Source organism: Microtus oregoni, unplaced genomic scaffold (genome assembly GCF_018167655.1).
Source record: "Microtus oregoni isolate MIOR12 unplaced genomic scaffold, Mior012 000043F_ref0000047, whole genome shotgun sequence".
In the NCBI taxonomy this organism is placed as follows: Eukaryota; Metazoa; Chordata; class Mammalia; order Rodentia; family Cricetidae; genus Microtus; species Microtus oregoni.
Genome location: NW_024543210.1, coordinates 12,511,696 through 12,534,221, shown reverse-complemented (window position 1 = coordinate 12,534,221; position 22,526 = coordinate 12,511,696). Strand labels below are relative to the sequence as shown.

The 22,526-nt window shown below is 47.8% G+C and overlaps 1 protein-coding gene across 10 annotated transcripts in view; it reads right to left on the bottom strand.

The window, feature by feature from the left end:
• Window positions 1–22,526, bottom strand: part of Ttc7b (tetratricopeptide repeat domain 7B) — a 216,358-nt gene that overhangs the window by 26,247 nt on the left and 167,585 nt on the right. For 4 of the 10 annotated variants that reach the window (XM_041633213.1, XM_041633214.1, XM_041633215.1 and 1 more), the window contains 4 exons: window positions 18,582–18,743; window positions 16,078–16,128; window positions 8,791–8,931; window positions 1,128–1,330 (listed from right to left, as the gene is read on the bottom strand). In XM_041633213.1, the coding sequence (XP_041489147.1) occupies window positions 1,128–1,330; window positions 8,791–8,931; window positions 16,078–16,128; window positions 18,582–18,743 (557 nt within the window). The remainder of the gene's footprint in view (window positions 1–1,127; window positions 1,331–8,790; window positions 8,932–16,077; window positions 16,129–18,581; window positions 18,744–22,526) is intronic. The other 6 variants (XM_041633216.1, XM_041633217.1, XM_041633218.1 and 3 more) reach the window with 2 other exon arrangements.

Genomic DNA, 22,526 nt, shown 5'->3' with positions numbered 1-22,526 from the left:
ACAACGGAGAGACCACAGTGACGGCTATGGTATCCTTCAGAGCACATTTTACTGATTAGCTGCAAAACTACACCCTCTCAGTTCTGGACACATAGCCAGTCTAACACAACTTCTTGCAAAAAGGACATGGAGGCACAGAGAGCTTCCGAACCCTTCTTGGGCTTAAAGAGAGTGAGAGGCACCACTAGGACTGGATCTGTGTCCCGGGATTCTGTGCTTCATGCCCCCCCTGACACATGCTGTCTGATGATAGCCATGAGCTCCCCAGAGCCACAGATGTGAAAGACACCAACCTCACCTTTCCTGCAAGGCAGTCCTCTTTCCTGTGGACTATTAAATGAGAGATGCCCTCTGTTAAGAACCAAATGATCTCAGAACTTGAGCTTGGAATACTGGTCCAGAGGAGGCCCCGTGGCTTTCCACCAGCTTAGAACACCGCACAGAGCCTTGTGTTCAGTCAGAATCCCACAGAAAGGAGACACAGATGGGATGTTTGGTCGGAGAAAACATCCCATATACATCCCTGATGGCCACAACCTTGTGGAATGATTCCAAGATGGCAAGGGGCCTACTCTAAGGCCTCTCAAAGATGGCCTATCCCCAGGGGTGGAGGGTAGCAGGGCAATGTGCTCCTCTTCTGTCTTGGGTAACCGGAGGAAGGGCATATGGATTTCTGAAATTGCCACAGGGACACACAAGGTGGCACCTGGCCAAACATCTCCCCTCTATAAAATGGGCTGCTCCCCACTGGCCAGTGTCCTGGAGATAAGCTGGATCCTCCAGCTCCCTCAGAGTAAGAGGCCTCTGAAATCTCTAGTATGGACACTCCCTTAAGGCAGCTGCTGCCAGCAGTGCAGAGGCCCAGATGGCAATGATGGTGACCAACACTGAGATTGTCCTTAACTTAGAGCCATGGGGTGATCTGCATTGCTGACCTGATTGCCCCACTGCACCTAGTACGACCTTAGTAGGACAGTTGAGGCTAGGTACCATCGTCTCCAAAGGTAACACAGGAACTGACTGCTTTGTGCCATGTGATGGTTCAACAGGCTAACTGTATTCTGATGCACATGGGGATTGAGCCCCAATCCAGGAAATGGAAGTCCTGGCTTTGGTCTCAGACTCACCAGTCTCTGCATGCTCTTCACATGGGTGGGGCTGATGGATAAGGCTTCTTCATACCACCGCCGGGCCTCATCGAAGTTTCCTCGAAGCTCCGCAACCTGGCCCCGCATGTATAGCACATTGTGGGACATTGGGAAGAGGTTGGCAGCTTCTTGGGTACAGGCTGTGGCTTCAGCAGGTTTTCCAATGCCAATGTAGACTTCAGCTGTGGGCAAAGAGCAGACAACAGATGTTGTCCCAAATCACTGCCCTCAGAGACCCTGTGGCAGCAGGTATTCTGCTTGGGGACTTTCACATTCCAGGAGTCTGGCAGGGCCCAGAACCAGCTGCCCTCTACCCCACTGGACATGGCTACAGGCCAATAGTCTTTTATGCCCAGGTCACTTGCGCTTTGGTCCTTGAAGGGCACACATATGCCACTACCAAACCGATGGCAGTGAGGTCCTCCTGGGCTCTGCCCCAACCTCTAAGGACAGTTGTCCCAGGGCCCTTCAGCCTAACGCAGAAGCTGAGAAAGGGCAGAGATGAACGCAAGGACAAGTGGACCAGAGGCACACAGCCCCACGCAGAGAAGTGGCTCTGCCCCGCAGAGCTTGCTCTTCTGAGGCTAAAAGCACGACAAAGGGCCTTCTGGGGGCTTGGTACATGCGGAAGCGGTATTGTTTATGAAACTCAAAGAAGAAGTCTATTAGAGACATCTATGAGAGCTGAACTTGGATTAGGAGCTGGCAGGATATCTATCTTTCAAGTCACCTGTGAGTGGCAGGCAGCCTTGAGAGCATAGCACTGGCTATTCCCTGTCACTTGGGACAAGTCAACAGGCAGACAGAGTTGGCTATAGAATCTATGATCCCTCCAAACTTTATTTTATCCCAAACTCCCTGAAGAAGGACACCACAGAGGGCAGGGATGTGCTAGCCTGGCATGCAAAGGTGCTGAGAGCATGCCTGTGTGTTTTCCGGAACTTTCTCTTTCATTCAGAATTCAAGTGGGTTTCATGTTACCCTTCCAAGCCATCAGGGCCCAGGAGTCCCCATCATGGTCAGACCTCATTTCGCCAGTGTTTTGCTCTGTCTAGGGAGGGGCCAGCAGGGAGTGGAGGTAGAAGTTTTGTTGTAGTATTGCCTCACCCTGAATATTTCCGAGACAGACCCCAATGATGGGTCTGCAGTCCCCAAGCTGAGCGTAGCCCAGGCCCTGCCCTCACGGATAGCCTAGCCACTGTCTTTGCCAGGTCCTTAGCCACACAGCTTCCATTTGTCTCTGAGCCTCTGCCTGATGTCCCAGTCTGCCAAGAGTGATTCCTTTCCCAGGGTTCAGTGAGAGAGAGAGGCACACTCTTCACGGCACCATGAGACACTTCACCCTTTCAGGCCACGACCCAGCTCCTCTGACTCAGGAGCTTTGCCAATTGGAGTCACTCCTTTGGAGACCTTGACTCATCAGTGTGAGGAGCCAGAAGGCTGCAAGGCAGAGCCTCTTCCTGCCACCACACCGACGAAGTTATGTTCTTGTCACAGCCACTCTGAACCCTGGGCTGGGTCTGAGCCTCCCACCCAACTCTCTCACTGTCTAAGAAATTTGTACCTCCACACAACTCCCATCTTTGGGATGCTGAAGGTCTTTATTGGGCTATCCGAATTGTCATTAGCATCTATGCCCGCCATTTTGTACACCCCGGTCTTCTCATCCCACATGCCTCTCCAGCTCCCCTGTGCTGACTGTAGGGATTCTTATCGCAAGGCAGCTGCAGTCTCTCTGCCTCTCTTCCCACCATCCCATCTGCACCCTGGCAATAATCTGCAGTCCAACACTCCACTAACGCCGATCTTGTCTGGGCTATCAGCACCCCCTCCCTGCAGGTCCACGGGATAATTTGTCTTTATTGTGCCACACAGCCTCCTTCAGAAGAGTTCTTCCTGGCCTGGGGAACTGATTCAGTGGGTCAACTTACTGCACAAGCATGACCCCAGTTCAGATCCTCAGGGCCCATGTAAAAAGCCAGGTATGGCTGTGCACGTCCGAGCCCCAGCTGTGAGGTGGATTAGAGATAAGAAGGCCGCTGGGACTTGCTAGCTTGCCAGCCTAACAGAAAATGTGGATTTTAGGTTCGGTGAGGCTGTATCAAGAAAGCAGGGTAGACAGCTGCAGGAAAGACACCCAGAAGCCTCCTCTGGTCTCCACCCACCAGCACACACATGCACATACATAGCACACACATGCACATACATAGCACACACAGATGTACACACACTTGGACTGCACTAGTGATTAGTGTTTGCTGCATGTTGAGCATGTCCCCGTGTGATCTAGTGTGACTGTTCCACTTCTTCATCTGTTCAATGGGATGAGAAATAATTTGCCTGTGTCCTCCCACGAGCAAGAGGCAGGAGTCAGAATCATGTGTGCAGGGATCAAACATGTAAACACGCTCTCATGGAGCGACATGCCCAGTCCTTCCCTTCCTTTTGTTTTAGGGTCTCACTAAATCAGCAGGTTGATTGTGACAGGCCTGAATTTGCTTTTGTCAGTAATTTTGTTTCAGCCATGAGATAAATACCAATCCTATACTCTGAGTTTCCGTCCTTGGCTCCCACCCTTGCTGTCTTCTGTCCCCTCCACACTTACTTGGAGGGAGCTTTTAGAACCCCATTCAGATCTTCGAGCTCTTCAGGGCTCCCAGGCTGGAGTTCGAAGATCTAATGTGGCTACTGGGAACAGCCTAATGTGCATGGCCCGACCCTGGCCACAGGCCTCGCTGCCTCCCTGTGGGTCCCATAACTGCATTTTCTTTAAGTTTCATGCAAAGCCTTTGGCTCTCGAAGTGTCTCTCAGAGCCCGTGCTGTGGCAGCACTCTCGGGCTGTGCCATGCAGGGTGGTGCTGCACCTCTCTCCATTGTTCCTGACCAGTGCTAACCAAACTTCTGGTCTGCTCGAATGCACTCTATTGCTTCCTGCTTCCGGCTTCGGCAAGACCTCTCGTTCCCAGGGGTCACAGGAGCTGCACATGGAAGCCGCTGGCTTCTGGAGCTGCTGCTCTGCATCTGCAGGCCCTTCCTAGGCAGGGACTGAGTGTCTGTCTCCATGACCACTGCACTGCAGAGCCTGGCACACAACCAGACACTGACAGCATTGCATGGAACCACTGAAGGTCTGAGCAGGGCTGTGGGCTGCACACTTGGTTCTGAATTTAGGCCTCCCAACATGTGAACCTTGCAACCTGAGACGAGCGACCTGGCAACTCTGCCTCAGTTATGACCAGGACGAGACAAGTCACAACACAGGGCTCTTGGCACAGTATCCGAGCTATACTTTGTGCTTCCTAAGTGCCAGTTATATGGAAAGTAAAGACTATTAACCCAAATCCCCACAGATGGAGAAGAGGCTGATGGGGCAGGGCTGATCCCCAGAGCTCTGTGTCCAAGACACCTTTGTGTAATGGCCCATTTACCACGTGTCTAGGACATCTTCATTTCCTCATGGTGGTCGAACCACAGTTGCCTCTAGATTCTGCTGATGCAACCTCATGGTGGCTGAGAGAAGCTGAGGAGGGGAAGGGGTCAGGCTAAGGAAATTATGACAGTATCGCAGCTTCAAATCCCCAGCAGAAATCAGAAAATCTGATCTTGCACATCTAAGAATAGCTGCTGGTTTCGGCTGTGAGAGGTGCCAAAGTAAAAGCTATAATTATTAGTGAGTAACAAGCAGAAATTAACCACCTACCGCAGTGGCATTTTTAGCTGCCATCCCACTGTGGGTACCCAGAAGCTGCCTGGCTTGGAAGGGGTCTGGCTGGGCTCTGAATTGTCTGACTGTCCACAGACAGTGAGGCCTGCTGAGTTTGGGAGAAAAGGGCTCACTCAGCTCCAGCGGGTCCGTGCTGAGGGCCACCCTACAGTGTCACCACTGTACTCTAGCTCTCCCGGCTTCTGCCCATGCTCACAGCTCTCTAGTGGGGCTCCCCTGCTGCAAGGTCCCTTCTCTGTGGGAGACTGGGTACTAATGATGTCATAAGATTCTTGGCACTTTCAGGAAAAAAGCAAAAGCTAGGAAGCTGCTTTCTAAGTATCATGGGGGAGCTCACAGGCTGCAAGCAAAGATGATTAAGTGTAATCCCCGGGGGTGGGGGCAAATGCAAAGAAAACAGAAGGACTGGGGAGATGGCTCAAATGGCCAAGTGTTTGTCTTGCAAGCCTGAGTACCAGAGTTTAATCCTCAGAACTCACATGAAAAAGCCAAACATTATTGCATGCTGGTAGCATCACTGCACTGGGCGGCAGAGAAAGGGGGGTTTCTGGAATTTCTTGGCCAGTTAGCCTAACTCAGGCTTGTGAGGGACCCTGCCTCCCAACAAACAAACAAATAAACATAAAGGTAGACACTATATGTGGAATGATGGCCATGGTTGTCCTCTAGCTTCTATGTGCATGCACACATGTGCACACATGTGCACACACACACACACACACACACACACGGGACACAAGTGAATTTCCTCAACACAGAATAAGTGGTTTATGAGTGAAAAGGAGATGCTTGATATCTAAGAAGATAAGTGGGCAAAAGCCATAAGCAGCCAACGAAAACACCACCTTTCATGCATCCAACTGGCAAAGATTCGGGGTTTTGAAAATGCATGGTTTTGGCAAGGAGATAAGAAAATGCAGTCACATGCTGTTGATTGGAATAGAAATTGGTACTGCTCTGTGGGAGGACTACACTTATCCAAATTAAAGAGTGTATACCATTTGACCTATCAGATCCACTCTTTGGAGCTGGCCTTAGAGACACAGAACAACACATATCAGAACACTGAAATACTGTCTGCAATGGTAAAGTATGAGAAATGATGACGCTAATCCAGTGTCCCGCTGATATCATGATCCTCCCTACCATGGAACTATAGCATGCAGCGGTAAGAAGTGTAAGTCAGCACTACATGGGCTGACACACAATGACCTCCTAGACCTCGGAAGAGGACATGGGGAGAGGGCAACAGGGACAAAGCAGGTCCCAGAACTAGCACCAGGGTCTGTAGCAGGTGACACAGGGACAAGAGGAGCCTTCCCACTTTCCATCTTTCCCACCTGTTCAGTGTGCACTATGTAAGTGTGTTGCCTGAAATTACTTAGATTCGTGTCGAAACAATCAAAGAACACTCATGCACAGCCCAGGCTGTGTTGGAAGTTTGCAGTCCTGCAGTCAGGGCTTCCAAGACAATGAGGAGGTGGTGAGGGGAGGGAGCACCTACCGCCCAGGAAGAGAAGGGCCCTCTATAATCAAGCATCCCTCACTGCACGCTCCAGCTGCCTGTTCCTGGGGCTCTTATGTCATGCTCACAGTTTCTTGCAGTCAGAAATATGGCCCAGAAACCCTGATACGCATGGCTAAAACCTGACACTGTCTCAGAGAAACCTTGCTCTCCTGAGAGACTCAAACCCAGGCAACCTCCACCACAGGCTCCCGTCACAAGGTCCCACCAGGAAAACTGGACAGCTAAGAACAGGCCCATGAACACCACAGAAACAGTGCAGCTTTGGAAGGCAGGCCCTGCTTGGTTCTCTAAACCCTGCAGACTGTATGGGATCTACAGCTGTTAGGCTTGATGATGGACACAAAGCCCTGATGTCACCTGGTCTCCAGAAACTGTCAGAGGGAGGCGATTCACCTTACTTCTCGGAGCAGTCAAGCACAAGGCACACGGGTGAACCCCGCAGTTCAGGGGCCGCCCATTTCCTTCTACTGCCACTCCTTTCAGTGTTTGCACTGAAAGATCTGACAGTGCACAAATGCCCTCATCCACCCACATGACACACTATGCTCACTGTATGTACACACGCACATCTGCCCAGAGGCTGGGAGGCAAGATTAGCATCTGCTTTCCATAGTTCCATCCCAGTAACCTGCAAAATGCTAAAGTCACACCCATTAGCTAGTAACGAGGGCATTACTCTGAACCACAGCAACAAAACTGAAACATTGCTCTAAATGTAATCTGTCATTGAGGTCGCCACTACTCTAGAAAGAGCTATAACATTTCCTTCCCAGGAGTCATGGAGGGCCATGCAAACAGGGGCAACAGCCCTGGACAACTGAGTGGGGGCAGGGGTGCAGTGAGGTGGGATGGGATGTCAGGACTGTCTAGGTCAAATTTTCTGGCATTTTGTAGTGCCCAGTTTTAAGTGTTCTAAGAAGGGCCTGGTGAGATGGTTCAGTGGGCAACAGAGATTCCCATGCAAGCCAATGTGCTCTTTCAAAAACTAGATTTCAAGTCCGTGGAGAAGACAGCTCTGACCTGTGCCAGCCCTGCATGTCCAGCCAGGCTTCCTGGTCTGGTCATTAAACAACACTCTGTCCCCTCTCTATCTTCTGAGGTCACTGTCCATATCAGTGGCTGAGCAAGACAGTATCAGACTCCTGTGCAGTGACTGGCTGTTCTGGAGAAAGCTGGGAAGTGGCCCCCTGCTGGGTCCTGGCTCTCAGAGGCAGCCTGTCTTGACCTCTTTGGGGAGTGGGTGGAGGACAAGGAGCAATCACACACATGCATGAATCAGCCTTCTTCTGTACTTAGAAGAATATAATTTGCTAATTTACAGCAGTTGTTATGGGTCAATTAAGGATGCTGACACAGACAATGTAGATGGGCTGGCCCCGGGGCTGGCAAGCCGTGAATCAGCTATGCTTGCACACACGCACATCTGCTAATGGGGACACACAAGGCAGGACACACAACCGGTCCAGAGAATGATGGCATTAGTAGAAGGACAACTTGTGGTAATGAGCACCCTTCCTAGCGAGACTTGGACTCTGAGCACATTCCCTGGCAGTGATGAGCCCAAGAAGGGTCCACCAGGGTCATTCAGATAAAGAGGTAAAACTTGAGAGAAAGGTTACTTTTTGCAGAAATAGAAATATGCATATACACTGACAGTCATCACTTTCTTGGGAGCTCGCTGGGGGTAGCCTTGTGCAGCCAGCTACTGCCATATGAAACCAGGGCATAAGGGATTATACTTCCTCAGGGGGCAGTTTCCAGAATAGGGGCTGCTGCTACTGTTCCTACTCTCTGCAGGCTACCAGGCCTGTCTTTGGAGGGAAATGGGGACACCAAACATATTGCCCTGCCCTGGCTTCTTTAGAGGCATCTGTGCCACCAACACTTCCTATGCCATTGCTGGAGACTCAAAGAGTGGACGGTGAGATGTGCTAAAGCATTGTGTTCCTTGACCCTTGGAGATGGGTGCTATCCTAATCCTCCATGCAAACAGAGGCGGAGAGGTAGGGCAGGGCTGGATTCTTCTCTGTCACCTATAAAGACAGCATAAGGTGCAAAATACTGGCCCTTCTATAGTGCAACAAACCCCAACCTGCAAATTCCTCAGGGGTCCTCAGTCCAATTTTCTACTGAATGCCTATTCTGTATCAACTGTACTCACTGAGGAAGGATGAGGAGATGCATGGCAGCTCATGGCCCCTGTACAGATACAATATCAGTTTGGTGCTTGGTCACAAAAGCTTTAAGTTCTCCTAAAGGCTGGGGGGTTCTGGGCTAAACAGTTGACTGCGCCTGCAGAATCCAACAGTCTTAGGATCAGCAGCAGGTTGTGAGAAAGGATGGGTAAATGAAGAGGCCCGTGGGGCCAAGGGCTAAGTAAGAGCAGTACCTGCATGGAGCCAGATCTGTGCCAGCGTCATCCAGGGATGCAGCGGGCCCTGCTTGGGGGCACTGCTCTGCAGAGATGAGGCCACTTCTGACAGTGCTTGCTCCACTCTTGAGGCTGCTACGGATGTGGCATGGACAGAGCCTGTGGGAGGTTTCAAGACTATGTTAGGTGTTAAAGTGGGGGACCACAAACTATATATCTAACCAATGACCCCCTCCCAAACACAGACATGAGTATGGACATACACACACCCTTTCCCCAGGATGCAAGTTACTGTTCTTAAAGAAATGGGGGGGGGGCAACCATGATGGCCTAGTACCTTAGTTTCCCCCTCTGTCTAGCTGACCCTTTAGTCCACACACAGGGCACATGCTATGCTAAGCACTCTCCAGGAGCTCAGTCGGGCATGTGAGTGCTGGGGCAGGAGGGGAGTGCAGCTTGACACACAACAGGGACCCAAGATTAACAAACAGCATCAGGGATGGAGTACAACGGCACGATACAAAGCACCCTGTTCTTAGGGCCTAACCAGCAGCAGGGAAAGGCCATGCTTCTTTCCTGGTATAGTATCTGGAGTAGACGGCTGGCCATTCTCAAGACAACCCAACTTCCTTCAAGACATGGGCAACACCATGGATGGAGAATCAAACTCTATGACTTGACTAAACACCGAGAGAGTACACGCTTGCTTTGTACACAGCATTGCCTGTTGTTAAGGCTGACACCGGAGTAGAGGAGGATGGCCTGGATGCTCGGGCTTCGAACACACACCTATTTCCTAAAACCCGCTTTCCTGAAAGGCTATTGGGCACATGTACCAGGCAAAGGCATAGTTATGGTGCATTAACCAAATATGGAATGGGGGCCTGATGACTAGAGCCCACAGCCTTAACAGGAGCTTGTGCCCCACATCTTCCCAACACTCAGTCATAGGGGCATGGCTCAGAACTGAGAGGAAGGTTCTGTTATTTCAATTTAGAAGCATTCATATATATATAGTATATATAAATATATACACAACATTATTAATTTATCACTTATCAGGAAGTTTAGCATGGAGACAAATATCACAACATTGTTAGTGGTAACAACTATGAATTCAACATTTACAACAGTGAAAAACCATGTAAAAATAAATGCTCAAGATAGAAAACAATCAAGTTCACCATATACTGGGTAATACAAAATTGTGAATATAAAAAATATCTCAGTTGGGCTTTGGGATGAGCTATTACTTAGTCACATTATTTATTATTATTATTATTATTATTATTATTATTATTATTATTATTTATGGGTTACTTCAGAGGCTCGGTAAGCTAGCATGGTGTTTCATGCCTCTAATCCCAGCACTCAAGAAGCTGAGACAGTACTGTGAGTTTAAGTCTAGCCTAGGCTAAGTAGTAAGATGATCTCAAAAACCAAAAACAACTGGTCACAGCAACAACTGGTCATCCATATTATTTCACCGTTTCAACGAGGTAGAAAGGTGGATTCTTCTAAGTGCGTTCAGATTTTTGATGGGAGTTTGGTAGACAGAATCCAAAAATCTATGGAAGGCAAGCCATTCTACCATCCATGGATAAACCCTGACCAGACAGGCTCTGGAAGGTTCTGGAGGGACACCAGCCCCAGGAGCCCTCAAGGTTCTCCAGAGAAAGCTGCTGCCCAAGAGTAGGGAAACTGATGCCATGATGATACTTCACAGGGGAAACCCATGAAGCCCAGCCAAGGATCTACGCTACTTTACACAAAATATGCTGTAACTTTTATGTGTGTGTACATGTTCATGTGTGTGTTGGTGCATATGCACATGTGTAAGTGAGTGTGCAATGCCAGGGGACACCTTGTGTTTTGAGACAGAGTCCCTCACTGGCTTGAAGGTCTCTGGAAGAGGTCCTCAGAGCCCCTTCAGAGGCTAGAAAATCATGAAGCCCCCAAAGATATTTACTGGGCTTTGTCTACTGATACTGCACACTAGGAACTAAAACATGCTCAACATGTTCACTTATTTAATTATTTAAAGATAATAATGCACTATGGCTATAGAAAAATGGTACAAACTTTGTCCCACAATCTACGGATCCCTTGCTAAAGATCTGTGGCTTTTGGAGGAGCTAATGTTGATTTTTTTTTCTTTTGCTCAAGAAAGGAACTACATGGTTCTTACTAAACTCCTGCCCAAATTATTTTTCTCTGCAATATCTATAACATGACAGAATTTATTAATGTTTAGTGTAATAATAATCCATGATGATGGCGATAGTGGTGATGATGGCGTTGATGGCAGAGGCGGTGATCAGTTTTACAGAACAGGTTCCATTTTAGGCTCCATGGATAGCCTTTTGCACTTTTCAAGTGACAGAATTGAGACTTGATGTGTCATGTGACCACCCAGTGCTATACAGCCAGTTGGTGGTAAGACCAGGATGCAAACACAGTCTGATTTTAATCCCAACCTCCACCTCCAGCCAATAAGGGCCCCTCCTGCAGGAAGGCTGCAGACAGCCTCCTACTGTCCCTCAGTAACAGAAGTCTTGGGTCCTCAACTTCTACACCAGTGTCGTTATCACTGTGCAGACAACAAGCTTCAAAGCAGACGCACTGGCCTGCCTTACTTGACTGTGTGGCTTGCAAGACAGCAAGGTGTTTTCTGTTCAGGCTTTTTCAAAGTCATTACAGCCCAGCCTAGGTACTGGGTAGGTGTTTGTAGAATCAATAAGAGTAGTGTGGACAAGCATATTTCTTTATCACATTCAGGTGAGATTGCGTGTGTTCAACGTGGTATGGTCGCAGAAGATACACGTCGGTGTGCTCCGTTCTTCCTAACAATGGTAAAAGGCTCTAACCGTCACTGCTTTCAAGGGCTTTTTCAGTGTATTTGTCACATTTCTAGAGGTCCAGAATTAAGGACTGATGTCATTTAGTGACTCTCTCCCTCTAATGCTACTAAACCACTGAAGAGAGGGTGATCAGGAATCTCTGTTCAGTCAACTCCTTGTAACATGTATCACATGGGTAGAAAGCCTTGCTCTGATGAACTATAGATATTAGGGAATTCAGAGGCTTTTAATAGCAGGTAACAAACAATAGTGGCCAAAGTACACAACAGTTAGCATCTACTGTTCTTTGCAATGACATAATAAGTAAGTCTTCCACTGGGTTAGAATGTGGAGGAACAGCTAACAGTATAGCCAAACAGCAGCCATGTTATTGTTGAGTGGAACTGAAATGGTGAGCAGGAGTCTGTGCTGTGACTTATGAGGACACACAGTCGGAAATGCTGGTGTTCAGCCAACTGTTTTTAAGGAGCTCCTCTTTTCTCACCAAAGCAAATGCACACTGTGCGTGACCCAGGGGAAAATGGAGCAGAGTCTTGGAAAAGGAATCCGAAGGAAGACTAAAGGACATATTTCCAACTTGAAATCTAAGACTCTGGAGAGATGTTTCCAAATCATCAGGTTCAACAGATGAGCCAGGCAACATGCCCAGTCGCTCGCATCTCTTACTTATCACGCTAACTTGAGACGTGCTTATCACTGCTGGAACCCAGGGCGTGCAGGGCTGTGTGCTGCAGCTGCCGTGCCCTGCCAAGGAGATAAAGCTTCCCTTCCCTTAGGACATGGCGGCTGGAAAAAGCTACTGCAGGATCAGCTCAACTGGAACATATGGAGGCAGGAGAGACTATGCCCTAAAATCTGGCTCAAGGCTTGTGAACTCACTGCTCAAATGGTCCAAAGGGATCAGATGCCTTGAAATGAGGCAACCTGCGTTTCCTTGGCCCATGCATTTTGTCACCCTCTGCCCTGAAAGGCTGTCTGGGACACCTGATGAAAAGGCTAAGTGCCATCTGAAGAACTGTTCTGGTTCCTAACCTAGGGTTTCTTTAGGTTCTGTGGGTCCACCCTGAGATAGAGATCAGGAACAAGGGTGAAAAGACCTCAGACAGACCCAGGCTCTAAAGTCCTCCTGAGCTTTCCTATCAGAAGCCTTGCCATAAGTAGGACACTGGCAATGGCTGGCTTCAATGGCTTTTCAGCCGAAGCCTTGGCCAAGCTCCTTTACACCTATGGAAAGAGATGCCTGCGTTGATTTCAATGTGACAACTACATACGAGGTCTTCTTAGCCACTAGAGTTCATTGTTCAAAGGGACCCTAGAGGCAACAATTTTGCTAGGTGATATTGGGAGGCTTACTTAGGTGTGGTCACCCTGCACTTTTCACAAATCTGGGCCCCCCTCTTTGGCTGACTGTCTGGTGAGATGGGACAAATGGCTGTAGATGGAAGAACTCTGCAATTCCTTTGTCCTCTCGTGTCATCTCAGCATGGAGAAGGTGAAACCTTGTCTGTCTGTGACCTAGTGCTTACCCCAGAGCTGGGAAACATCCTTTACCAAAAGAGAGACAGCAGTAGACACACAGGACACATGCTGGCCAGGATTTGGGCAGCTCTTTGCGCCCTGGCCCTGGAGGATTAACTGGGTTACGCCATATGATGGCGTGGGAGAGGGATGGAGCATGTGGCTGCCTCACCCCTCTCATCACTCACATTCTTTCTGCCTGCTGCTCCTGCAGCCCATACCTGCCTTCCTCATGTCTTTTCTGGAAAGAACCCAAGCCTGCCACTCTGGTGTCTGGTGTGTAGCCATCCCTGGCTGATGGAGCCCAGCGCTCATTTCCCTCTGAGCTCTAACGAGTCAAGGCTGTCAGTCAAAGGACTTTATTCAGTGCCCATCACCTAGAAGCTGTGCCCCTAAACCAAAGCAGAAAGCGATGCTGTTTTTTTGTTTACCCCTAAAGACCCTGAGTTCTTAACAGCAATCGGAATGGCTGAGCATTCTGCCAGTTGGCCTGCTTAAGTCATTCTCATTGTAACAAGAAAAGCCTGTCTCTTAAGACAGGCTTGGAAGTGCATCTGTCCGACACTGCAGTCCACTGGCAGCTGTGGCCTCATGTCCACACCTGCCTCCTCCACATCAGCACATTCGCATGGAATAGCCACAGCTCTCAATTTTTGGAGGAAGAAGAGATGAGAGAGGTCACACACATTTCACCCACCAAATCAGGCCTATTATCTGTACATTTGCTTTACATTAAAAGTTTGGTTCTCTTCCCATAGTCCCTGGGGATTAAGATTGACCTGCCTGCCTTTTCTGAGGCTGACTCTCCCACTGGGTTACTATACATCTTCCTTATCTGTGAACATCACCATCGCCCCTCTCTGGGACATGTCTATCAGTGTGACAGCAAGGCCAGGGCCACAGCAGCGCAGTGGACAACTGCCGCCTCCACTGGGTTCCTCTCACAAACCTAGGCTACTGTTCCCAGGAGAACTTCCATTTTACCCTGAGTGAAGAACAGACTAGGATGGCCACACCCATAGCTCCAAGATGAATCAGTTTTCCAGCCACTTAACAGGGTTCAATCAGTTAACACACAAAATGTCTTCTCCTAAGAAGGAGAAGTTCTTTCTGGGGGGAAAGCTTTGGAGCAGGAGCCCACAGGGCAGGGAGAGACAGGGCTATGTCATCTCCAGGGGGCATGCGTGGCTGAAGCAGTAGAGCCAAGGCTGGTGAGCATGAAGCATGAAGGGAAGCCATTCACAAGCATGCAGAGGGATGCCAGCTGTCAGGGTGTTCCACATGGGCAGCTCTGGCTGGAGACAGTACCTTCTAGAGGACTACAGCAGGCAGAAGTTTCCTCAGAGGCCACTGAGTGCCCTCTGCCTGGGGAGGCTGTTCTGAGCCTGGCATGGTTACTCATGACTGTAGCGCCATGGGGAACACCTGCCAGGCTAGGTGTTGCCCTGTCTGGACACCCACTTCTATACTGACTTGCCAATTGCTTATAATCCCATTCAGCCTTGTTTAGAGAAAGGTACCACAGAATTAAGGATAATTATGTTAAATCAATATTGACTATCTATTAATATTAATTATGTTAACTTAATAAATAGCAAAGAAAAGTTGTATTTGAAAAAGATTGTTTCTATCAGGTAAACTTCTCAAAAGTAGTGGGGTTATCACTAATGTTTTCATACGTATTTTTTCAAGAACTCTATTAACAAGAAACAAGAGGGTAAAATATGCCATTGGACTATTGACTTTCAGATTGTGATATTCATTAACGTCTGAGGGTATATCATTATCACTAGTCAGGATGGAAAGTAAAAGCCCATTTCTCTCCTGCTCGCTCTCCCTGTCTCCCGCGCTGTTTTGTTTCTCCTCCTCCTCTCCAGGGATTTCCTCCCAAACAGAGCTGCACCCTTCCCAGTCAGTCATGGGAAGGTCGGAGCCAAGAGCCCCAGGCAGCCTTGTTTATTTTATTACATGTTTGGAGAAGAGAATAAAACTCCATACACTTTTTCTCCCCAATAACAACTGCTCGAGTCCCTGAGAGCAGGGCCTCTGGGGTTCAGAGTGCGGGGCTGCATGGAGGGAGGCCTGGCTCTCAGCTCACCCAGTCTCTTCCAGACTTGACATCTGGACAGTCCCTTCCTTTGAGAGTCTCCACTTCCAGGGCGACATCTCCAGGAACGTGATGGGCCTTAAACTCTGGATCACGCACTGGCAGATCACACAGGTGCATGTAATTACAGTATTATGTTTACAGTTTTACAGACGAGGAGGAGTCTTCCTCTGCAGAATTGGCTCTTCCCAGAGACTTGGATGTATTTTGTGAAAAATATTTAAGTCTTTTGTATAAATGTAACACGTATCAAATGAAGCAATAAGATTGTTGGAGGTTTTAATCTAGTCTAGTTTTTAAAAACTCAGATTTTTTTTTTTTTTAACTTTCTCAGAGAAGCTTAGTGTTAAAGGGGCCTGGTGGTAAAATCTTTTTGTGGTGAGCTTTAATGTAATGAAAATGCCAAAGTACACCTGTTTCCTATTTTGGATTGTTGTGTGTGTGTGTGGGGGGGGTGGGGGTGTGTGATAGATGACACATGTTTCTATGACTACTAAGGCCAGGAGAGGGCATCAGAGCCTTTGGAGCCATCTCTCCAGATCCACTGTGGAGGGCTGGGAGTCATACCCACCCCATTGTGCCAGAGGTACTTCTCATCTAACCTCCTCTGTAGTCCTCAGAGCAGCACTGCCTTGGCTAGGTTATGCCCCGGAGTCTCAGGGAGTGTGCCCAGGTGGCAGAGCGGGCAAGCAGGTGGCAGTGAGATGATCACACCATCCCAACATTCCCCACATTCAAAAACCACAGCACACATTCAACAGTGGGGGAGGTGTGACTCTGGAGACCCTCACACGGTTAATAGATTGGAAGGCTACTTACTAACTGAAAAGAGGGAGGGAAAACCATGAAAGTGTGCTTCTGGAGAGTTGCCTTGGGACAACAGATCAAACCAAAAATTAAAACCAAGAAACAGAACAGTTGAAAACTCAAAATTAAAACTAAGAAAGCAAAGAAGGTTCTAATAACCTTCCAACTGTAAGTCTGGCTGGCTAGAATCAGATCCTATTTTTCTACTAACAATGACTTTTGTTTTAAAGAAAGGCCAATCAGATGTCCCTCTCCACACTGACACGTTCGCCCTGCACATGGAAACTGACCAGTTCATGCCATGTGTTTGTTTCCAAAGCAGGAAATTCCAAAAGGAAGGGAAAAACAATGAAATCAGCAGGTTTTGGATCTCCCCACACATTAACCCTGCGTCCATCAAAGTGCAGGGCTGGGCTAGTTTTCATTGCTAGGAAAGTCAACTGGGATTCTTTACAATTAGACTAAGTATCTATTTATCAGTGGTTTTCTTTCTTAAATTAACAAGTTGCATCTACCAGGAAGAAAGACTCTGGTAACAGCTGGTTACCAGCCAGGCTCTCCCTGAGAAGGGACAGTGGTTCATGGCCTCACTCAGAATAACCACAGAGCACTGGTCACATTCAGCAGAAAGCCCAGTGGGTGCTCAACACTCTGCTAATTAGTTTGATTTGAAGGCACTGGAAGAGCCAGAACTTCAGAAGCAACGCAGGGCTCCCAGGAAGATAAAAGCCGGCAGGGTGCAGAAGTTGGTGGGTTTGTTGTGCAAACAGTGGGCAGAGGAAACAGCACTATTCTAGAACCACAGGATCTCATTGAAGACAATAAACTCAACAAAAGCCAACAGAAGAGAAAAAACATTTTTTTTTCCTTGAAAAATCAAAGTTGGCAATTGCCCCTAGCACTGTATTGAGAAAATGATGCTGGGGTAGATAAAAAGATAACAGTTTATAAATATCACCTTTATCTTCATAGAATTGGGGTTGCCATGAAAGCACAGCTGAGATTTGCCGTATGCAGATGAGGGAGGTGTGAACGGGACTCTGGCTGACCCTTTGTTCTGACCTGTACGGAGGCTTATATAACAGCACCAGGCAATAAAGAGCACACTAGACAAAGTGGCTCTGGCTGGCAGCAGCCCTGTTATGGGCTCTTATTCAGCGTGCAACAGCATTTGGAACAAAGATGAGCCTTATAAATCACAGCCGCAGATTAAATCTGCTGGCTCTTCTGGCAGGAAAGTGAACATGAAATAAATGAGTGAGGAGAGCAAGGGCAGGCTCTCCCGATGAGCACCAGATTTAGGTCCCTTTTAAGGACTTCACCAACCAGTGTGCTTCGTTTTAATATGGGGATTCTTTTCTTTTCTTTTTTAAACTCACGAGTCCCAGAACTTCCTAAAGTAGACCTTCAAAATTTCTGTATTACTTAAGAGCAAGATTAGGCAAAGATGCTGTTCATGACACTCTTTCATGATAGAGACCCTGCATCTTCCTCCTGTACAAGTGAAAGCCAGTTTCCAACACCGTCTCTCAAGTGTGCTCTCTGACCTGCTGGCACTGGCCACAGAGGAAAGGTTCTGGGAGCAGTGCTCTAACAGCTTTCTGCTCCATGTTGACAGGCAGGCAAATGTCATCTTTAGATTATGGCTTTCACTGTTCTATGCTGTTGGAATTATTTAACTTCTAAACTGAAATGCAGACATATTTTAGGATTAAATTATTTGCAAAATAGTATAGCTTGTCTTTTCTTCTGTGTGTGTGCCTATACATGTATGTGAGGATACACGTGTAAGTGCTTGTGTTTGTCGGGGGCAGAGATAATCTTGGTTTTCTTTTGTTTTGTGACAGGGTCTCACTAAGGAGCCCTGGCTGGCCCAGAACTTGCTCTGTAGACAAGACTGGCCTCTAGACCTGCCAGCCTCTGTCTCCCAAGAATTAAAGGTGTGCACCACACCCTTAGAGCCATCATTCCAGATGCCTATCTTGTTTTTTTTTTTTTTAAGACATGCTCTCACACCGGTTTGGAACTTATCAAATACACTGAGCCTCAGCAATCTGCCTGTCCCTGTCTCTCCAGCAAGGGGATCACAGATGCACCGTGTCGTGTCCTGCGTCTAGGCGGATGCTGGGAACCAAACCTAGGTCTTCCTGCTTGTGCCTCAAGTACTTTGTCAACAGTGCCATCTCCTCAGGCCTTGACTTTGCTTTCATACTTTATGCCTGCTCCAGGAAAGCACAGAAGGACCCAGGAACTCAAAGGGACACTCTGGAAAAGCATCACTTGTTTTGCTTGGGACCCCATCTCCTTTTCTTTTCCGGGGAGGTTGGAGTGTGGTCACTATCTGCAGTCTTAGTTTTCCTTCTGTCCCCAACAATTTTGGATTTTCAAATGAGCAAGATCTTTCCCTGACACATTTGATAGGGTTCCCTAGCCAGCTTATCAGTTGGAAGCTTATCAGGAAACAACACACCAGGCAAATGAAGGGCATCTAAGAAGAAAGGAAAAACCGTGTTTACAGGGTGAAGGTTCCCGGTGGGGACCTGGGTCACTGAATGAATGAGCAGCAGGGAGCCACACAAAGATGTCAGGTTTGGGATGAGAATGAAGAGGAGAAGACACAAACAGGTGGAGAGGAGACTCGGTTCTTGAGAGAGAAGAGGAGGAGGAGGAGTCTGACACTAAAAAGTGAAAGAGAAAAAAATGAAAGCAAAAAAGAAACCTTTAGAAACACAAAGAAAAAATAAACTAGGTTTTAATATACTCACATAAGCTGCAAAGAAAATGAGGTCATGTCATACAGTCATCCCCTACCTGAACAGGACACAAGTGCTTTTCGAAGAAAACAAATCTGTTTTCCACTGGCCATTTAACTGCTCTGCAACATCACGGAGCAAAAAATAACTCCGATTTACCTGGGCACAGATTCAGCAGTGATCCACTGAAAATGACCCGTCTTTCACCTACAGCGTACAGGACCTTCCGCATGACAATCTTCTCCATTTAACCATCCACAGATTGGGTTTTCTAAGAAGCACTTATATGATGTTCATTTGAAAACTCAAATTTCCCAAGGTGCAGTGGGCTTAATGCAATGACATGTCATGGTCCCAGTCTCGGTGACAATGGGATGTTAAGCTTTTTGGGTGGTCTCTTGTGTTCAATGATTGGCCCTTAGGAAAGGAAGCTTATACTGCAGCCCTTAGCCCTGCCTGGGGGTGGGGTGATACGGAGTGCCACAAAGATCACCACAGCTGCAACCAGAAACCTTCCTAAACAAAATGCATCAGAATTTCAGATTAAAAACTATTTTGCTTTGGATAGATGTTTGGTAATATCTACCAATGATTAAAGATAACTTTATGATTAAATGATTAAAAACCCCTTGCCCCATATCCTATTTCAAAGGCAAAAGAAAGCAAAATATTTTCCCCTCTTTAGTTCAGAACTTTTTCCAAAGAAAAGACAATGCCTCAGGGCTTCAAAACTGCCACTACATCGATTCCTCCTTTTTGCTGGCTGGGGCTACCAATGGGGAAGAGAATTTAGAGGACAACAGAAGGAACTCCATGCTCTGTAACTGGGCTGTTGGAGGACCTCTCTGCTCAGTAAAACTGAACTCACTCTGCTGTGCTGGATGTGGCTAGGCCAGGGCTTACGTATGTGGCGATCTGCACACTGATAATTTCAGACGTGAAAAACCCTATTTCTGTTCATCAAAACCTTCTGGAATTATGAAGACTGAGTCTACACTGTGTAATGTCTAAGAATGTATAATTATGGTTTATGGCTTATACTTTAAAAGTTCTTATTCATATGTATGATCCATGTATAACTTAGTGATGGGAATTCATTATATTGGTATCTGTAATCTGGTACATTTAAATTCTAGAGAAAAACAAAATGTAGACCAACATGGTCTATGGCTTCTCAAGGGAGTCTGTGTATGATGGGAGCTTCTGCTCTGTGCCCCAGAGTGGCAGGATCAAGACAATGGAAGACTGCTATTGCTTTAGCCAAGGCCTCTTTTTGATGTCAGCACTGTGTGATTTTGCTTGAGTCAGATGCCCTGGGATTGGAAAACTAGGCACTGGGCATGGACTGAAAACACTGCCACCTGCCAGCTTGGTTTCCCCAGACAAAATCTGATCTTAAAGACACTCTGGTTAGACTAAGGCCACACTGACCTTCCATTTTTCTTTTCTCTGTAGCCCTTCTTTACTGAACAAGCAATGCTGTAGTGGAGGTTCAAAATTAGATAGCCTCTGCCAGCACATGAGCCAAAAACTCAGACAAAGGAAGAAAAATGTCCGAGATAGAATCCAGAGTGTAAAACACGGGGTCATGGAGCACTTCAGAGTTCTGAAACCGAGCAAGGACACTGTCTAGGGAGGCACTGGGAGGAGAGGAACACCAGGTCTGTGGAGCACACCCAGCAGTGGCTGCTCCTGTTAGGCCTGGAGATAATGTGCATGCATATTCAGAAGGGGAGCCGGATGTCTACTAGAGATGCTGCTGTCAGGAAGCATGACAGAGGTACGTCATGGGAACTGCCATGGAAACCAAGCCTCTCCATGGCACACTTGGAGTAGAATTGCAAGTCCTGTTTTCTCTTGAAATAAATAACAATGAGAGGAACAGATAAAGTCTATGGGCAGCTGAGGTAAACAGACCATCCATAAAGGGATATGACTAAGGTAACTGTGCTGCCAGGGGCCTCACAAGGAACCAAACTAAAGAAAATTGGCTTTTGCCGATCAATTAGCCCTTCTAGATGAACCCTCCTAATCCTTCCAAACTACACTCTCGGTTCAGTGTTTTTATGCTCAATAACAGGACTTCCCCTGTGAAGGCCTCTTAGCTCTCTGATCCTGGCCTACTGGTTAGATGATGCCATGTGTAAACAGCCCTGACCCACAGCTAATCAGACAAGAGGGGTCTTGGAGGTTTATTTACGTTCATTTACAAGATAGTACTGGCCTGTGTCTGGGAAGGAGTGGTTTCCACTGCTGTTGGGCAGGGACACACAGGAACCAGAAGCCAAACTCCAAATACTTGGATTTCCTTGGAATAAGGGATCAGCCACATGAGTGGCACCAAGGCAGAGAAGGGAGAAGAAATCACGGGCCATTACACTAGCGAGGGCCATATAGTCCACTCGGACAACACGGCACCTGCAGAAGGCACTCCGGAGAGCCCTAGGAAGATGCTCCCGGGAGCAGAGGACAGCAAGAAAAAGGGCCTTATTCATTTTCTGTGGCTCTCTGCTACTGATGAACAGCATTCCAGTCTTGGAACATGAAGAGAAATTAAGACCCAGGCCAGCTGAAAGGGAAGAGGCCCGAGGGGACGACAACCCTCAGTAGCCACACCCGCTCTCTGGAATCGGCCTGAATTTCAGCAGTGGCCATAGTTAGTGTCCCTGGCTTTCCTCTCTCCTTGTTCCAGTCTCTCATCATTTTGACTAGAGCTGGCAGTCTGACCTTTCCTTTCTACAAGGCCCTTAAGGGATGACTGTACCCACAAGGCAGGGCTTTGCCTTGAAGTCTGAGTCCACCCTCAAATGCTGACCAACCTGGGGTGGGCTACTCCAGGAGCTGCTGGTAAACAGTACTTGTGCTATCAGGTCACAATTGTGTCATTCCTTGTGCCCAACAATCATTACAACAGGGCCAGGGCCTTCCGATGAAATTTCTTAGGCTGACTTTGAATCTGGAGCCTTGGCAGGAATGAGTCAGCAAAAGCTATGAGATGGGTTCTGTGGGTACCACTCGGGCTCACTCCACCCACTTAGGGTTGGAATTGCTGGGTATCAGGAGCTGGGATGTGGCACATGGACGGGAAAGAGACCCTGAGGCTTCTGTGAAGTTATCCCATAAAAGATGAAGCAATCCACATAGAGATTAAGGTTGCAGTGTCCCTTGTTGGGTGTTGAGGGGAGAAGTGGCAAAAGCTGGCTCTAATGGTGTTCTAGAATTACCACTAAGGCTCAAAACTGAGTGAATTTCATTATGTTTTGTGGGTCTATGGAGTCCCCAGATTGTCAGTGACTGCTACTGGGACTGCCTGTTTGCAGCTGTGCAGATTAGGGAGGTATGCTCACTTCCCTGCACTCAGGGAGCTGTGGCACATGAACGTGGAGCACACTACCCCCAGAGGTCTTAACCAGCCAAGTCGGAACATTTGCTCAGAGGCAGTAAGTGCTATGGGCCACCGTGTGGGGACAGCAGAATTAGCAGCCCAGAAGCCCTGCTACCCAACAGGTCCTCCTGCTGGAAGCTTGTGTGTTTATGCAGGCATCTGACCAGGCTCCATTAGACAGAGCAGAGAGAACTGATGTGCACGGACACCACCCAACTGTAGTTTCAAAGTTTAAGTTCTCAGAGCAAGGGGAAACAGATTTAAGAGTTGATCTGGGCTAATACTCCTTTCCTGACTGGAAAATGAGATTGCAGAAGTTTGCC